Here is a 19,229-nt window from a genome sequence, read left to right on the forward strand (position 1 = left end):
AAATGAGAAAGAGATATTTGAAGCCCTTGGGTAGTTTATCGAGAAGTATGACAGTTAGTAGAGATAAATTAGAACGTTATTGGAGAGGCCTGCTTCTCTCTCTCTGTCTGTCTGTCTGTCTGTCTCTCTCTCTCTCTCTCTCTCTCTCACACACACACACACACCACATCCTCCTGTTTTTTGTTTTGTCCTGATGTCAATTTTTTTTTTGGGGGGGGGGGTTGAAATCAAGAGGTTCTACACCTCTGACATAGGCAGCTTGCCTTCTCTGCACCTCAGCAAGGCTGCCAGGACCCTGCTTAAAGAACTCAGGGCTTAAGCCTATGGCACATATTTGCATAGATTTTTCATATGATGATTTATACGTATAGATGCAAATGCAGGCAAAATTTCAGAGGGAAAGCCACCCTTGCGTGCAGAGGATAACCTGTTTGCCTGCTCAGTCTGCTGTCCAGCTGCTAACTTCTGGAGAGTGTCCACCTCACAGAGCTACAATTCCCAGCACCCTTAACCAGCTGGGAGAAATAATGTGCTTTAAATGTACGGTGTGCATGCAGCCATATCTGCAGATTTACGTTTTGACCTCCAGCTGTTGCCTTGACCATTTCTGATTGGATTTTCTGTGATTGAAACTGTGCCCGCCCACTTCCTACTCCTCAGATCTGAATGTCTTTTCACACCTTTTTCTCACCTTTGACATTGCCAAGCATATCTTCCTTTGACTCCCACCCTTATATCTTATTTGGGAGGAATCCATGTTCGTCATGGAAGAAGAAGTGGGGGGGAACCACCCAAAAAACCATGCCTGCCTTAAAATACCTCCCTCAGTGTTATTTGTTGTGGTCTCAAAGAATTAACATCTTGGCAGCGTCAACCATAAAGCTCATAAGCCATCTGTCTGCAGCTGTCACATCTGCAGAACCCTCCACCACAGGTTTTTCTGTTGTTGTACTTAAGAGAGAAGTCTTTGTAACTTGGATGAAATAGAAGGCATAGCTATTAGCTAACCAAATGTGGATGCTAGATAGTTTTAAGACTGAAAGAGCTTGATCCACTACTTAAATTGCCTAATAGGTGGTCTGCAAAGTCTACCCAGCAGTGACTCATTTTCTGTGTTGGGACATTTGCTTTGTAGACTCCATGATTATGAGAGAGACTTGCGTAGATCTAGCCTGTGTACGCACGTAGCGCTAAGAAGTAGTGTTTTCTCAATGCAGAATCCAACATGCTGCTTTCAAACTAGATTGATTCTAGATTCTGCCCTCCACAAGCCTGGGTTTGCTTACAGACACCCCATCCCTTGATTAGGTTATCCATGTCTTTTCCTCTCTGCACATGCTCCAGCTGAATGAAAAAGGAAGTGGTCACTACAATATTGGTACATGCCTATCCACAACATCACTGGGCAGGTGTGGGTGCACAGCAGACTACATTGCCAGGACCGGACCTCACCTTATATGTGCATTTAGATAGGAAAAGGAGAGAGTAGGAATGTCTCCATTTGTTTGATGGTCCTAACAGGCTAGCCACTATTCTAGCAGGTATTTCTAATACCTTATCTGTTCCATGCACTACACCTGTGATGGTGTAGGTAGGTAGGTAGGGGGTGTGGGTGGCGCTGTGGTCTAAATAATAATAATAATAATAATAATAATAATAATAATAATAATAATAAAAAATTTTATTTATATCCCGCCCTCCCCAGCCGAAGCCGGGCTCAGGGCGGCTAACAATAATCAAATAATCAAACAATCAAATAATCACACATTCTAAAAATATTTCACTATAAAAATGAAACCACAGAGCCTCTTGGGCTTGCCGATCAGAAGGTTGGCAGTTCAAATCCCCGTGACAGGGTGAGCTCCTGATGCTCTGCCCCAGCTCCTGCCAACCTAGCAGTTTGAAAGCAGAACAGTGCAAGTAGATAAAGAGTTACTGCTGCAGCGGGAAGGTAAACGGCGTTTCCATGCACTCTGGTTTCCATCACAGTGTTCCATTGCAGTGGTTTAGTCCTGCTGGCCACATGACCTGGAAAGCTGTCTGTGGACAAACGCTGGCTCCCTCATCCTGAAGTAAGATGAGCGCCACAACCCCATAGCCTTTGACTGGACTTAACCATCCAGAGGTCCTTTACCTTTACCTTTACCTTTACCTTTACCTTTACCTTTACCTTTACCTACCTAGGTAGGAGCTGAGAAGTATTTTAGTGGTCCACTATATTCAACGTTGGGACACGGGTGGCACTGTGGTGTAAACCACTGAGCCATGGACTTGCTGATCAGGAGGTCAGCGATGGGGTGAGCTCCCGTTGTTCGGTCCCAGCTCCTGCCAACCCAGCAGTTCAAAAGCACATCAAAGTGCAAGTAGATAAATAGGTACCGCTCCGGTGGGAAGGTAAACGGCGTTTCCGTGCGCTGCTCTGGTTTCGCCAGAAGCAGCTTAGTCATGCTGGCCACATGACCCAGAAAAACTGTCTGCAGATAAATGCCGGCTCCCTCGGCCAGTAAAGCGAGATGAGCGCCGCAACTCCAGAGTCGTTCGCAACTGGACTTAATTGTCAGGGGTCCCTTTACCTTTACCTTTTTTTATATTCAAAGTTGAGATGTGAACCCATCTGTTTTAATTCAGTGGGTTAGCCACTGGAAAAATGCCCCCTTTCAAAGTTATTGCCCTCCTTCCAACATGAATCAGGAGTGCACTGGCCTAAGAACACATGGTGGTACCAATGGGACTTCACATGCTAGCCTTACCCATGATGCCTCCTTCCTCACCGGCTGTAGCTTTCCTGTGCTGAGTGTGAAGGGTTCATCAGGACATGTACAGAATGTTGCACATGAGTGGAAACCCTGCATGATCAGAGTTCCCAAACCTACAGAAAATTCTAAACACTTTCTGTGAAATTCTCAGAGAGTCCCCCTTTCAAACTTTCCAATTCAATGCATGAAAGTCAGAGCTGGAGCCATCAAGGATGGGGATTTTGAAGATGGACCAAGTTCCTGCAGCTCTAGTCTTCTGAGAATGCACAGAGGTGAACACCTGAACCAAGGCTAAGATCCTTTGCGGAGAGAGAGGGCCAGCCAGGCAAACTTTTAATTTGCTATTTTAAAGCAAATCCCTAGTATTCCAGCTCTTCAAATAGACATCCATGGGTAGTAAGGCTCATTACACTCTCTTCAGATGCATTCTGAAATACCTTTCCATCTCCCGAGAGAAAATCACAAAATAATTCAAGTCACATTGCACTCCATGAAAGAAGAGAGTCCTTAACTATAATTTAAAAGGAAGAACCTCATCTTGACAATTTGAGTGCAGAGAATAGGATAAAATAAATTAGTTTTCTACAGGCAATGCTGTGCAGCAACCCAGAGGTGCGAGAGTGACAGACCCCTTGCCTAGTATGTTTCTAGGATTTCCCAAGCATTAATAAATGGGTAAACTAGGAAACCATAAAAATTGTTCAGTGTATAATTTCAAACAGGTTCATCTGTAAAACAGCAAGGCAATTAAGAGGAAAAAAAGGCAAAACCAGGTAGCAGAATAAAACCTGTAAGATTTCCTAGAGTTTAAATGACCTGAGAGAAAGAAATAATCTTCGCCCGGTACCAGAAGAGATGCAAGAGGAGGGTTGTGTACACACCATACATTTAAAGCACATTCCCTCCCCCCCCAAAAAAAAAAAATCCCAGAAACTGTAGTTTACCCCCACAGACCTGCAACTTGCAGCATCCCTTAAAAACTACAGTTCCCAGGGTTCTTTTTGGGTGTGTGTGTGTGGGGGGGGAGATGTACTTTAAAGTATGGTGTGTATGCTCCCTATGTAGAAGATAAACCTGGAGACTTTGTTTCCATGGCTGGAGTGAGCAGTTTGTTTGTTTGTTTGTTTGTTTGTTTAATTTCTATACCACCCTTCACCCAAAGATGACAGGGCGCTTTACTATATAAATGGTTTCTCCTTCAGGTGCACCCCCAAGCACGGGGCTGGCACGGGGGAAGCCCGAGCTTCCCCCAACCCCAGCCCCCAGAACAGCCTACTATCCACAAGCCTAGGGAGCCGCGCCGGTCTCCCCAGGCTTGCGGACAGCTGTGCAAAGCCCAGGTGCGCTCTTTAGCGCGCCCGAGGCTTTGGAATGCAGGTGGCTCTGCGCAACCCTCCGGAGCCCAGAGCTGCGTGGAGCCCGGGAGCGCAGACAGCTCTCTGCGACCCTCCGGAGCCCAGCCGACTTGGCGCCGGGCTCCGGAGGGTCGCGCAGAGCTGCGCGGACCCCGGGAGGGCTGGCAGCTCTGCGCAACCTTCTGGAAGCTGGCGCAGCTTGGCGCCAGGCTCCGGAGGGTTGCGCAGAGCTTCCTGAAGCCTGGAGAGCGAAAGCCTGTATTTGCCCCATAGGACGCACCCACATTTCCCTTTCATTTTTGGAGGGGGAAAAGTGCATCCTATAGGGCGAAAAATACGGTAATCTTGGTCTATGGGCAAGTTTATGCGGGAAGTCTAACTTCTGTATGAAACGATTCAAGTCACTGGCGGAATTCAGAATCAAGCATACATTTCCTGGAGCACCTCTACAAACTCGCAATGTTCACTCTTGTTATCTTGGTGCTCAAGCATTGCTTTTGTGAAGAGGGCACTTCATTAACAAAGGTTTTCTTTATAATTACAAGTATATGCAGGTTACTCATTACCTGCATCCCCAGCTAGAATCCTTGAGACCAGGCTTCCTCAACCTCGGCCTTCCAGATGTTTTTGGCCTACAACTCCCATGTTTTTGGCCTACAACTCCCATGATCCCTAGCTAGCAGGACCAGTGGTCAGGGATGCTGGGAATTGTAGTCTCAAAACATCTGGAGGGCCGAGGTTGAGGAAGCCTGCTCCAGACTGTTTGTGGATCAAATTCAATCATATACAGTCCAGTCATACCTCGTGTTGCGGCCGCTTCATGTTGCGTCTTTTTGCGTTATGTCCCACGCAACCTGGAAGTACTGGAATGGGTTACTTCTGGGTTTCGCTGCTCGCACATGTGCAGAAGTGCTAAATTGTGCTTCGTGCATGCACAGAAGTAACAAATTGCGCTTCACGCCTGCGCAGATGCAGCACTTCGAGTTGCAGGCATTTCACGTTACGAGCAGGCCTCCGGAATGGATCCCATCCGTAACACGAGGTACTGCTGTACTGAAACGTCCACAAGTAAAGTGGATTAAAGCCTTCTGTTGCCCCAAAACAGCAAATCCACTTATTTCAATTAAGGAAACATTGTTTTCCAGTTTGGAGAGTGACAAAGCAATGGACTGAAAAGTGTGGGATGAATGAATGATTAACAGAAAGACATGTAAATGTCCTGCAAACAATGAAGGATGAACCATCATTGTGATATAGGCAAATCAGAATGTTTGTTTGCTATAGATCAAACTCTAAGCTTTGTGCAATCAAATCAGGATGAATGAAGGAATGAATCAGCAGATTGTCTGGAAGAGCCCTCACTTTGGCAATCTCTCCTCAACCACCAGATGACTAACCTATTCTTATTTAGAGCCCTCAGCGAACTCCAAAAATTTAAAACAGGGATGGGGAACTTGCTGCCATCCAGATGTTGTTGGACTACAACTCCCATCAGCCCCAGCCAGCATGGTCAATGGTCATGGATGATGGGAACTGTGGTGCAGCAACATTTGGAGGGCTGCAGGTTCTCCATCTGTGGTCTGAAGATATACTATCATCATAGCTTCATTTGAAAGACCGTATTCCCTGCTCTGAACTTTAACCATGCAGTGTGCTGAGTGTTCTGCCTGCTGCTTCAAAGTAATTTTGAAGTACCCTCTTCATGTGTTATACACCTGAAAGGTAGGAGCCAGTCAAATTCCTGATCCCAGGCAGAACTGGGATGATTTAAGCAAATTTCAGTTCTAGCTGGATTGCATTGAGGCAGTCCCAGATTACTGCCGATCAGGTTGGAGTTATCCAGGGCAGTTTGGCTGTTTGTGTGTGTGTTCCCCTCTGGCAACAGGCACATAGAGGCAAAGTGCAGGGCAGGGCTAAAGTAAAGGGACCCCTGACCATTAGGTCCAGTCGTGACCAACTCTGGGGTTGCAGTGCTCATCTCGCTTTATTGGCCGAGGGAGCCGGCATCCAGCTTCCGGGTCATGTGGCCAGCATGACTAAGCCGCTTCTGGCGAACCAGAGCAGCGCACGGAAATGCCGTTTACCTTCCTGCCGGAGTGGTACCTATTTATCTACTTGCACATTGATGTGCTTTCGAACTGCTAGGTTGGCAGGAGCAGGGACTGAAGAATGGGAGCTCACCCCGTCGCAGGGATTTGAACCGCCGACCTTCTGATTGGCAAGTCCTAGGCTCTGTGGTTTAACCCACAGCGGCAGGGCAGGGCTATTTAAAGCTTTATTGAAAAAGTACCATTCAGCTTTTTGCAAAGCCTGTCACCTACCTCCCTTTCTTCCCCTCCCCGCAATCTCTTGACACTTCCAAATTGCTCTGAGTGAGCTGACTCAACCGGGGGCAACCAGGAGCTGTCTCAACCTGATTTAGCCAGATCCATCTGAACTGACCTGGTTTGGTTTGTGATGTGGGCATCAGCCAAATCTGGTGCCACTACTTGTCATCTTCTAAAGTGATCCAAGTTCGGAATCACATCAATCAGCTGTAAAGTTCCCCTCTCTGTTCACAATCTTTTTCTCAGGGTAGAATGGAAGAAATTTCGTAACTCTGTAACTGAGTAGGTTCATTGTGTTAATCATGAAAGCTATTCCCCAGTGTAGGTACAAACCAATGAATCAATCTCTGCTTGGAAGTATGCTCCACTAATTCTCAACAAAGCGTGTAGTTGCAAGGCTACCAAGATCTATAGAAAAACTTTACAAAAATGCAACTACATTTCATCCCTTTTGTATTAGTAATTCAAACGTTGTCTTGTTTTTCTTCCATAAAAACCCTCATTTTTATTTTTTATAATTTCCTTGGTGTCTGTTTCTTGTGTCAGCTGCCCGAATCATCGACAACATGGATGCTACTTCAGAGCCTTGCAAAGACTTTTACCAGTATGCCTGCGGAGGATGGTTAAAGAAGAACATCATTCCAGAGACGAGTTCCCGTTATAGTAACTTTGACATTTTGAGAGATGAACTCGAAGTTGTTTTGAAAGGTCAGTGGGATATAAATTTGTGAACGAAACATTTGGAACCATTCGGTCTTCTCTTCTCTTCCACTCCTCCAAACTTTGTGTCAGGAGGTCATGTGTTTTATAGAAGTTCTTCCATACTCCAGACTGCCTAAAATCACCCTAGTCTGTTTTCCTGTTGTGTGGATGCAAGCTTAGGAATTGTTCTGTTGTGTCTGGCAAAAGCAAACAGTGACCATTTCAGACTCGGGTGAATTTCGGTCCTAGTCTGAAGGAAGAGCACAGCATTGCATTCTGACTCTTTGAACAGCTGAATCCACTGTCCTTGTGACCCTGAAAGTGTGGGCAGCTGTCCTAGGTGTGAGAAGTAGGTGGGTTTTTTTAAGGCCAACTCAGCCGGGAACAATGCTAAATTTACTGGCAGCAAATGTTGGCCCACCTTATATCCTGCATTTAGGTATAGTAATCTAGGCATTTTCTAAACATAAGCATATGACAACTCTATCAAGATATGTATCTTTTCAAAACATAAAAAAGGAGGAAAGTAAAGTCTGGCTTGGAAGCAAACACTGTATTGGTTTGTGTCTCAAACTTCTCTTAGAACAGTGCTTTCCCATTTTTTTCCAGGCCACCACCTGCCTAGTTCCATAAACTCAACTCCAGTACCTGCTATTGAAAGTATTGTTCAGAATGCTGAACATGCATGCCATGTAATCAATAAAGGGGAAAGTCTCTAGGATTTGTACAAAGGAAGCTTCCATTATATACAGTTTCTGAAACAGGCATCACGTTCATAGTTAGTTGCATATGTTCAAAGAAGCCACTAAAGACCAAAACAACTGTTGCAGAGAAGAAGAGAGCTCAAGAAGGAGACTCTAGCAAGTTACTTTGTATGTTACGCAGTGTAATTTGACCTTGTAGCACACTGGAGGTGTTTGTAAATGTTTTATAGGCGCATAAATATGATGTTTCTAGTGCATCTGGTTACATGCATATTGTTTTTTAAAAAAGAAGAGCAGCCTGCATTCCAAATTAGATTAAATAGTTCTAGGAACACTTTCAGTGTTACTTATAGCTGTGACATCCAGCAGGGGCGCCGACTTATAGAAAATATTGGGGGGGCGATGGCCCATACCGACTTATAAAAAATATTGGGGGGGCCCAAGACCTCCAAACCGCTGCTGCTGGGGGAACGAAAGGGGCGAGCCCTGGGCTGCCCCGACCTTAAGTGAACCTGTGAGGGCCCGCCCTTTGCGGCAGCCGATTGGCTGCCGCCGTGGGTGGTGAATATTAATGAGCTAGGGGGAATCCCCACTTCTCGCGGGGCTGACGCCAGCCCCGCGAGATTGTTGATGGGTCGAGAGCCCACAACCCCACCCCCTCTCTAGATCGGGAGTGGCTTTGTTTTAACTCATTACTGAATGTATTTTAAAAGGTAACTATCGTCAAACAAGGAAAATAAAAAATACCAACATAATTTTGTGATTTTACAAAGCATAATATAACTAATAATTTTCTTAAATTATTGGGGGGGCAGAGCCCCCCCAAACGAATTTTTGAGGGGGCTCGGGCCCCCTCAGGCCCCATGGAGTCGGCGCCTATGACATCCAGTGAGGCTGAGAAGAGAGGCTAGATAAGAATGTGAAGTGGACCTTAGAACATTTGCAAACTTAAGAGGCTTCAAATTGCGCTCTTTGGTCGAAGTTGTCTGTTATTGTTACTGAAGCTGCAGTGTGAACTGATGCCTGCAGAACGGAACTGAAATATACTCAGAGTTGAGTGTGGATTTCATGCTCTTTATTCAGCTCATAGTAGTGAGGAATGGAAGTTCCCCCAAAACGTCTGCTTTATATACATTATTTACACAATGGGCCACGTGATTGGCTAATTCCGGGATTCTCTTGTAGGCCAATCAGGTTGCAGATTCATTTCCACCTGGAGCTGGATTGGGTGGCTCCTGCGGACCAATCAGACTGCTGCATTCTGGATCCTATTGTTCTAGGACCAATCAGACTGCTGCATTTTGAATCCTATTCAACTCAGTACATAACAGGAACAATTTAAATTACATTATATCAGGAGCGGGGAACCTTTTGAAGCCCAAGGGCCACATTGTCTTCTCGGCAGCCTCCCAGGGGCCACATGCCAGCAGTGAGCAGGGCTAGAGACAAAAGTGATCAGAACAACACATGGGAATTTGGCCTTGGACTGTAGGATAGTTTCTGTGCACACCCCACTTTATCCTCTGCCCCAGCAAAACACGATGCATGGTCCAAATTCCAAGATACATTTCAACCAGGCAAAGACACCTAGGAGGGTGCAGAGCAAGGCAGGTGAGGAGTATAGCTGGGGAGAGTATGTGTGGCAGAGGAAGGGGTGTGGGGGGAGTCATGAGGACACATGGAGACACCTGGGGAGGCTGCATTTGGCCTCTGGGCCTGAGTGTTCTCCAATTTTAATTTACAACATTTGATTCCCCCTTCTTTTCAGACGTCCTCGACAAGGCAAAGAGTGATGATATAGAAGCTGTCAAGAAAGCAAAAACGCTCTACAGGTCTTGTGTAAACGAAAGTAAGTTACTTTGCAAATTGCCACATGGGAGAGACACAGGCCATCCAAGGGCCCCTGTTTCCCAGGGGCAGCCCTGCAGAGCGAAGTTTTTAGATAATGTTTTGTTATGTTTTTATATATGTTGGAAGCCGCTCAGAGTGGCTGGGGTGTAAATAATAAAATTATTATGATGGAATAGGACATCCCTCTTTCCATCGAAGAAATGTTGGAGGGTATGGAGCTCTGTTCTGTGTTCTTGCAGCTCCCAGATAACACCACTCTATAGCAAAAAAATATTCTATTTGGCTCTGTGGCACCCCGGTAGGATCAATATAAACATGTCCTACAGATCCTACAGATCCTTCAGATGTGAAGGAAATAAGCAGCTATCCTATCTTTAAAAGACATCTGAAGGCAGCCCTGTTCGGGGAAGTTTTTAATATTTAATGCTGTACGGTTTTTAACACTTGATTGGGAGCTGCCCAGAGTTGCTGGGGAAACTCAGCCAGATGGGTGGGGTATAAATAATAAATTATTATTATTATTACTATGTATGAACTGTGAGGGGAGAGAGACTTTCTGTTCCTCATGAGGCAATGGCTTTTCCACCTGCCTTGCCTCAGACTATGGCTTTGAGAACAACAACAGCTACTGTGAAGAGAGGAGTTCTGGGATATTTTTTTAAAAAATGTTTTATAAGTTGTGCTTCTTTGTTTCTCAATTTGATCCTTTTACATGGTTTTGTATGTTTTGTGGTATTTTATGCATTGTGACTTGCTGTCACTTTTATTGATTATAGATTGGTAGTTCTTTATTGTGGTTGAACTGATTAATTATTATTCGCTGATGTTTAATTTTACTGTTTACTATTAGGTTCTGATGAATTGTTGAATGTTGCTTTGTTTGATATAAGCTGCTTATTTTAAAGTTATTGCAACTTTTATATTGGATCAGATTGTTACTATTAATGTTTGATGTTTTATTATGTTTTTATGTCTTGGAAGCATCCCAGAGTGGCTTGGGAAACCCAGCCATTATTATTATTATTATTATTATTATTATTATTATTATTATTATTATGGTTGGTTGCATTTATACACCGGCTTTCTGCCAAGGCACCCAAGGAACGCTAGAATTTAAAATATTAACAGGAACAAGTGGTGCAAAGTTTGATCAGACCGACTTCAGGAGCTGATGAAAATAGAGGTGTCCCTGCAGTCCTGTGGCTGTTGATGGTCCCTGGGTTTTTCCGTACAATATGATCAGTGCAGTACAGTAGAACCTATTTTAAACTAATATTAACAAAAGGATTGGCTTATCTTATTCTCTCCATGCTTCTTTATTTTATTTTATTTTATTTATTTATATACTTTAATTTCCACATATTTTATTATTCAAAAAAGCAAAAAAAAATCTTAAAAACCCGTTCCTATAGAATATTATGATATGTAAATATATTGATTGCAAATTTCAATATATCCTAGCAATATTTAGGGGGTATTTGAAAAGACCAATAGAAATTCTTAAAATAGCTCTGGCATCTCACTGTTTTGTGGTGGGTTTCAATCACATACCAGCAAATTCTGGTTGTACATTTGAAGCCCTTGCACAGCAAACCCACTTTCCCCACAGGTCAAACTTATTGAGGAAAAAAAAAGAAACTGATAGGAAAGTGTGGAATACAGCTTGCTTTGATGCAACACCATCTAACTTCCATGCAAACAAACCAGAATGAATGCTCACTAAATAGCCAACTTTGTCTAATTTCCCTGCAAACATTTCGCCCCTCAAAGAATTCTGGGCACTGCAGTTTGTTCAGGAATGCTGGGAATTGTAACTCTGAGATGGGTAAACTACAGTACCCATAATTCTATGCAGGAAAGTGTGTGCTTTCAATATGCTTTAAAGGTGTAGTGTGTACACAGCCTTAGTTGATGGGTTTCTCATGCAAGTAGCTAGCAGGATTTCTTAGGAGGGTCCTGCCAACACCTGAAAATGCATTCTTGTAGGAATCCACTCAAAACATGTGGAAACAAGCCACAATAGAAAAGAAGGGACCACAACAACTTAGCAGATATATCCATCCAGAATGAGAGAAGAGGAAACAGTAGGGGATAAATTCATATGGAAATTAACGTAAGACTTAAGTCTTAAATGGGTTTAGAATGGATACAATTGAAAGGAAGTGCTAAAAAAACCATATATTCTGCCATATTTTAACTGCTAGATATCATTTCCCTTTCTGCTTACCAATTTCCTCACCCCAGCCCCAAGAACTTTGGTCTCAAATAAATTTTGCCAGGGGATAGAAGGCCTCCGAAGAAGAAATGTGTGTGTGTGTATTTAGGCTTATTTCCATATGTCATGTGCTTTTAAGACAAGTAACTCATGGAAGTTTTTCCCTCCACCCACAAGCCGCTATTGATAGCAGAGGAGGCAAACCACTCATTGACATCTTGCCAACTTTTTCTGATTGGCCTGTGGCATCAGACTCCTGGGACGTCAGTTATGGTAGGACTGTTCTTCTCCAGCTCCATTTTCAAATACTGCATATTCATGAGGGGTAGGGTTGCATGTGTCAAAATGCTGAGGGTGAGCGTGTTTTTGCTGTTTTAGGTGCCTCGTGGAACGCAGAGAAGTCTATCGCAGAATTAAACTCTAAGTATGGAAAGAAGGTCATCATTAGCCTGTTTGTTGGTACAGATGATAAAAACTCCACGCAACATGTAATCCATGTGAGTTGTTCATGCTTAGAAAGGCCTTGCAGCTTCACACAACCACAAGCAGGTGTGAGTCCAGCAGTGGCCATCTATCCTTCACCTACAGACAGTTGTGTGGCAGTCACTGAAGGAGTGCCATGCATATATATACAACTAGCTCATGCTCTGGGAGCACATAGGCATAGCCAACATCTTGCTCTGCAGATGTTGACTCCAGCTCCTATCAGCCCCAGTCAGTGTGGCCTGTGATCAGATATGATGGAAGTTGTAGTCCACTGTGGAGTGCACTGTGTTAGCTACACTTAGTATTTTTGTTCATTTTTCTTGTTTAGCCATATTTTATTATTAAGGGAAACCTGTTTCAATCAATCATTTCATTTCAGGTTTCACGTAATGTCAGACTCCCATTTTCCCTGCAATGTACGGAATATGCTTAGTCAGGCTAAGTCAAGATGACATGATCTTCTCTGAGAATGCTGTTCAAATTCTGTAACAGCAACACCAATACTCTCACACTGTGAGAATTGACTTTTAGGTGAACAGAATGTGTGTTGCCTACAATGTGTTTGTTGTTGGGGTGCATACGAATACTAGAAAGGTGTGTGGGTCAATGCCACCTCCTCTGTATTTCCTTTCCCCCATGTTTTAGGATGGGGATATGGAACCTTTGGTCCACCATGTGCCGTTGGACTCCATCAACCCAACCCCAGCCAGCATGGCCAATGGTTAGAGATGGTATCTGTAGTTCAACAACATCTGGAGTACCACAGGCTCCACATCTCAGGTTTAGGTTCTATATTGCCTCCTTCCCCACTCCCAGTGGTAGTCCACAAAAGAGTGTGCCATGGAAGCACAACACCTTGGGGCTGACAATCACAGCCCTGTGAAGACTTGGGACGCATGTCTTGAGACCCTACATGATGCTGCCTCCCATCATTGATGATATCTCAAAACATAGCCCAAGGTGGCCATGAACAGAGGTGGCTGATAGGGAGAGGAAGGGCATCACCTCACATCCGGCCTCCCATCAACTGCATCACATTGCTTACTTGGCAGGAGACAGTCAAGGAGCAGGGAGTTCAGTGCAGGGATGGTGCTATGCTTGCACCAGGAGGACTCTGCCCTTGCACATTTGCCCTTGCACAACAACTCATCCCTACCCCTCCCAGTAAGCACAGCAATATATTTGATGGGATGACAGGTTTGTGACACCAGTGCTTCCCAGCAGCCATCTCTGTGGGAGAAGTAGGTGCCGTGGTCCCCAAACATTTATCTGCCCATGGATTGCCATTCTTTCTGTAGCCTGTGAACATCTTTTAAAATTGGTTTTATAGATCGATCAGCCTGGACTTGGACTCCCTTCCCGCGATTACTATGACTGCGCTGGAGTATACAAAGAGGTATGCTGGGACAAGGATCTCCTACAGCTCTCTCTTGAAAAGAGAGGCTCCAAAAACTGCTCGCTTCCTAACTAATTCTGAAGCCTCACTGAGGCTAATATGCCTGTAGTGTCCTAGTTTCTTTATATCTTAATTCCTTCTGTATTTAAAATGAAATTGTCCCACCACATCTTGAAATTCTTTACGTTCATATTGTCACATCAAGTTATGCCCTTTTGACACCTGGCACAGGAAATTCAATTCATTCACATGGGCCCCATTGTGCAGGAACCTACCCTGCATATGGATGAGAAGTGAGCCTGTATATGAGCCAGCACCCAGTGTGGTGGAATTGGTTGTGCTGACCTAAATCTGCCTCTCTTCTGCTAGTCAGTGTAGATAATGCTGAGCTAGATTGGCCAATGGTCTGACTCAACAGAAGGCAGCTTCCTATGCTCACTTTGAGAGTAGAATCTTTGATAAGAAGCAGAACATCCATCACAGGCACTGCTAGCCCAAGTCATTCTGATGCCTGAGTCCAAGGGCAAGATAGCACCCTTTAATTTCACATGTAGAATCCAACTGGACCCACAGTTCAGTTGTACTTCAGCACTGGTGATGGGACAGCACCTCCCATCCCATCATTCTGCCTCATGGTAGGGCCGGCTCTGATCACAGAACTTCCTACAGATACCTGAAGAAGATACACTGGTTATTTGACTACACAGGAACCATTGTTCCTGTAATGAGTATATGATATCAGCTCATCCGCTTGATGCCGCAGTCTAGAAACCACAGTTTCAGAAACTCTAATTAAGTAAGCTGCTTAGGAAATCTGCAATTTATGCAGTAGGTTTTAAGTACACATTAGGAAATATGTAATTATGCTCATAAGGAAGGACTGGTACAGCATTGTGATTGGTCTTAATTAGAGACATATAACCATTTGCCAGTTGGGTTTGTTATTATTGTTAACATTATTTTGACATGGATTGTTGTGAGTCCCTCCCACCCACACCCTGAGCTAACTATTCATTTTCCTTTTCAATAATAGTAATTTAACAAAGCTGTGACTGTTTAAAAAGATAATGCACAAGGGCAAATAAAACAGGGTGCATGTAAAATAAATTATTGTTCAGGGAAAGGGTAAAATAAAGTAGAATGGCACAAAACACTGAGAGTCAAACCAGATGTCATGTTAATCCTGCCATGGGAAGTTGGACTTCCCATTCACTCAGATGGGAGTTTTTTCTCTCCTGCAAATTGAATGCACAAGAGGCCTGATTCGACTCAGGATCACAGTAGGGGACAAACAGCTAAAGTCCCTTAGGCCAGGATCCTGATCCATATTGTGCCCCCTTTCACTGGCTATTTCTACAAGAAAAATCCTGGACTTAAGAACAAATGTCACGATTAGCATCACATCTAGTTCAGTCCTCAATGCAGACTTGTGGAGACAGCAGCATCCCTAAAGCACATTCTCTCCTCCCCATTGTATGTAAGTTCACTTACCCACAAATGGGACATCACCAGATTGTGCATTTCCCCATCCTATTTAATTAAATGAATGTAAACTGCTGGTGGTTAATTTGGGCACATTGTGTTCTTGCGCCTTTAGTCTCATACTTGTCTTTTAATGGTAGAATCACAGAACCTTAGAGTTGGAATGAATGCAAGAATCATCTAGTCCAACCCCCTGCAATGCAGAAATCTCAGCTAAAGCATCCATGAGAGATGACCATCCAACTGCTGCTTAAAAACCTCCAAGGAAGGAGAGTCTACCCCCTCTCGTGGGAGTCTGTTCCACTGCTGAACAGCTCTTACGATCAGAAAGCTTTTTCCAAATGTTTAGTCGAACTCTCATTTCTTGTAACATGATCTGCACTGAGCTAGGTTGGATAGATTGTTATTTTTTATGCTTGTTTTTCGTATTTTGCAGAGCACTTAAAAAAAAGTTGGAGAGTATTGGGACTGGAGAGAAAAAAATGTGGTGGGGTGTTTTGTTTTGTTTTTTGCACAACAGCTGCCACTGTTGCAGACAAAGGGAGGGGAAACCATATCATGGAATTCAACACAATTCATGGGAAATGTGGAGAATCCAATACAGGCATGCTGGTTTGGGTGGCAGCCCCATGCCAAGTTTATTTCTGCCCTAAGCTGCAAGAAAAAGACAATGCCTACATCGCACAAGTATCAACTTGACTGTTCTGCATAACATCCAACATGCATTTGCAAAAGTTTTTTTTTTTTTCCTTTTCCTTCCTCCCAACCTCTCCTTCCCCTTCACAGGCATGTTCGGCCTATGTTGAGTTCATGATTTCCGTAGCAAAGCTGATCCGCCAGGAAAGAGGTCTCATGATCGACGAGAACCAAATTTCCACAGAAATGAACAAAGTTATGGATCTGGAGAAGGAGATTGCAAATGTAAATAAGCTCTTCTGTTTTCATGCACACAATTAACTGTTTTCATGCACACAAAATGTTTAGTGTGGGGATCTTAAGCTGTTCTTGGAGGGTCACCCAACCCACTGGAACTGATTTTCAAGGAGAAGGCGAGATTGGTCAAAATACCCTCCCCACCTTTTTTGCTAGTGGAGCTGATGAAAAGCCCTTCTTTAATGGAAGGACACAATTAGATTCAGCCCTTTTCCTTCTCCTTCTACAAACGGATACAATCAGTGGTGCACACTATGGATCTAATGGTCTTATGTGGGGTTGGGTGGCTCCTTCTTTAGATGATAACATGTATTGGTTCACTCATTTCAAACTGGAAACCCAACCCTGCTGATTCTGTTGCATGGGCATTTTGACTTCTGTCCCAAAGTCATGCCTTGATGACACCTCTGTGTGGGGTGTGAAACACAGAACAGTCAAATACAACATTCCCAGAGTGTACATGTTTAGACATGAAGAGGGATGTTTGTCCAGCCAGTAGATAAACTTCCTGTTTCCTCCTGTGCTGGGACAAACTTCCTCTACATGTGACCGGAGATGGGCGTGACCTCACCTGTGCAGGTAACAAAAGCACAGGACTGGCCACCACATCTCTCTCTTCTCCATTTTACTTTAATCAAAGAAGCATCAGCCTGAGATGCTTCCGGCCAAGAGAGGACAAAGGAACTATCTCCCTATGGGATAGATTCCAAGTGTATATATTTTGTAACTTAAGTCTGACTTCTGGGATCCATCTGAGTACAGAACGTGTGAGTAAACTCTTTTATACTTTTATATAAGACTGTGTTGTGTCTATTCCTTTTAGGAGGGAATAAAGGGGAATTACCAGGAAACTTATTTTAGAGGCTTAAGCAAGCCTGGCAAAACATTATCTGCTGTGTAAGTTTAAAAAAAGGAGGGTGTTATTCTGCTAAATTGTAGAACTTGTTAACACAAGTTGGGAAGGATATAATTAAACAATATATCCTCTCCTGCCTCCCTGAACATTCCGAAGAAGAAGAAGAAGAAGAAGAAGAAGAAGAAGAAGAAGAAGAAGAATTGTATACTTGCTTTAGTAGACTGAAGATGCTCACAGCTACCACATGGGATGGGAGGGCAGAACAGGTGGCTAAGTGGGGGAGAAGATAATTTCCTTGCTGCGATTGTCTCTCTGGGCTCCTGGAGACAGCATCCTCCTATGTTCTCAGGGATGTAGCTTACAACTGAGAGCCTAGTTAAACAGATCAAGGGGGAAAGAGGCAGATAACTTTTCAGGATATCTATTTTTCAACAACATCATTTGACTGATAGAATTAGCTAGCTATGTGATTTCTGATTTCTGCCATATTTTAACAAGACAGCTTAAGCACCTTCAGTTATATGACTTTAGAGATCTTGGTGCCTATTTGTTTGATGCTTCTCTGTGTCTCTGTTTTTGCTGCCTCTTCCTCAAAGAATCTCCTCTGTCTCCTGCTAATTTGTTTTTCTAGGCTACAACCAAAACTGATGACAGAAACGACCCTCTCCTGTTGTACAATAAAATGACACTTGCCAATGTCCAGAAGAACTTCACTTTTGAAGTTAATAACCAGGTAAAAGATCAATAACAGGTTTTTTCACCTTCAGTGACTGGCTGTAATCAATGCAATAGTGGGACATGAACTCATCTTTTGAACTGAAAATGATGACCTAAATTTGTCAGCCTGTTGTATTCTGCCGTGAAAGCAAGAAAAAAGACAACAAAGGTCCTGATCCAATGGTGTGCATGGGGTGCCCTTTGAAACAATTGATGATCATGCTAAATAGTCAGAAGTGGCTTGTCCAGCAAGGCGGGGCTGCAGTGATGGTTTCCCAGCTGCAGCATGGCTGCTTCTTGCTAGAAATGAAGTGGTGCTGAGGTTAAGGCTTTGCAGAGCCAGTCCAGTGATTTCAATGGCACACTCATGCAGCCCCAACCTTGCCACAGCATCATATCTCTGGAAAGCGGGAGCAGGTTTCTTTACTGGAACTTATGGGATCTAAAACATACAAGCATCAAGCCAGATTAAGAATGGCTGAAGCCTTGGAACTATGCTAATTAATGAGGCTCTTTCGGCATGTATATCTTGCTGTGTAGATCAGGATCCACAGAAAATATATCAAGTGTTTCATGCTTGTTGACAGCTAGACAAAGTTTACTGGTAGGGATTGCCAAAATCTATCAAAAATGGTTGAAGTCTAGTATATATTTATATTTTTAAACCACAGAGCCTAGGGCTTGCTGATCTGAAGGTCGGCGGTTCGATTCCCCGCGACGGGGTGAGCTCCCATTGCTCGGTCCCTGCTCCTGCCAACCTAGCAGTTCGAAAGCAAGTCAAAGTGCAAGTAGATAAATAGGTACCACTCCGGCAGGAAGGTAAACGGCGTTTCCGTGTGCTGATCTGGTTCGCCAGAAGCGGCTTAGTCATGCTGGCCACGGAAGCTGTACGCTGGCTCGCTCGGCCAGTAAAGCGAGATGAGCTCCACAACCCCAGAGTTAGCCACGACTGGACCTAATGGTCAGGGGTCCCTTTACCTTTACCTTTTTCTGTTTATCTAATATGCATTAAGGAAAGATGATTAATCTGACACTTTCTGTAAGTCCAAATGCTGAGGTCCTTGGCCTTTGTGATCTATTTATAAGCCTGTCAGTTGATTAAGGGACTTTTGTGTCAGCAAACTTGCCTTTCAACCTATTAATGGTTTGGTTTGGTTTGGTTTGTTATGTGTTTATATGCAAGGGGAGGGAGAGACATTTAATCAAAAATAGAGAAAATATAAAACAAAACTAATATTTCATGGGTCTTGGGCATATTACAATACTACCTGCCGGTACAACTGTGTGGCCCCAACTTTGCTGCCACTCCATTCTGGCCACATCCAGGAAACCAACAGTGACTTTGGGGAAGGGAGGGTGGCAAGCTAAGCAGATTCATCAGATCAGGTTTGGAACTGAAATGAATTCTTATCCCTCAAAAACATCAATATTCCACATCAGCAACAGTTA

General features: G+C 43.8%; 1 protein-coding gene across 3 annotated transcripts in view; it reads left to right on the top strand.

The window, feature by feature from the left end:
* The window catches only part of MME (membrane metalloendopeptidase), a 70,323-nt gene that overhangs the window by 20,721 nt on the left and 30,373 nt on the right, over positions 1 to 19,229 (top strand). For all 3 annotated transcript variants that reach the window (XM_079977854.1, XM_079977853.1, XM_079977855.1), the window contains exons 4-10: positions 6,985 to 7,146; positions 9,613 to 9,693; positions 12,088 to 12,183; positions 12,289 to 12,407; positions 13,727 to 13,792; positions 16,061 to 16,195; positions 17,695 to 17,796. In XM_079977854.1, the coding sequence (XP_079833980.1) occupies positions 6,985 to 7,146; positions 9,613 to 9,693; positions 12,088 to 12,183; positions 12,289 to 12,407; positions 13,727 to 13,792; positions 16,061 to 16,195; positions 17,695 to 17,796 (761 nt within the window). The remainder of the gene's footprint in view (positions 1 to 6,984; positions 7,147 to 9,612; positions 9,694 to 12,087; positions 12,184 to 12,288; positions 12,408 to 13,726; positions 13,793 to 16,060; positions 16,196 to 17,694; positions 17,797 to 19,229) is intronic.

The sequence above is a fragment of the Podarcis cretensis genome (genome assembly GCF_951804945.1).
Source record: "Podarcis cretensis genome assembly, chromosome: 5".
In the NCBI taxonomy this organism is placed as follows: domain Eukaryota; kingdom Metazoa; phylum Chordata; class Lepidosauria; order Squamata; family Lacertidae; genus Podarcis; species Podarcis cretensis.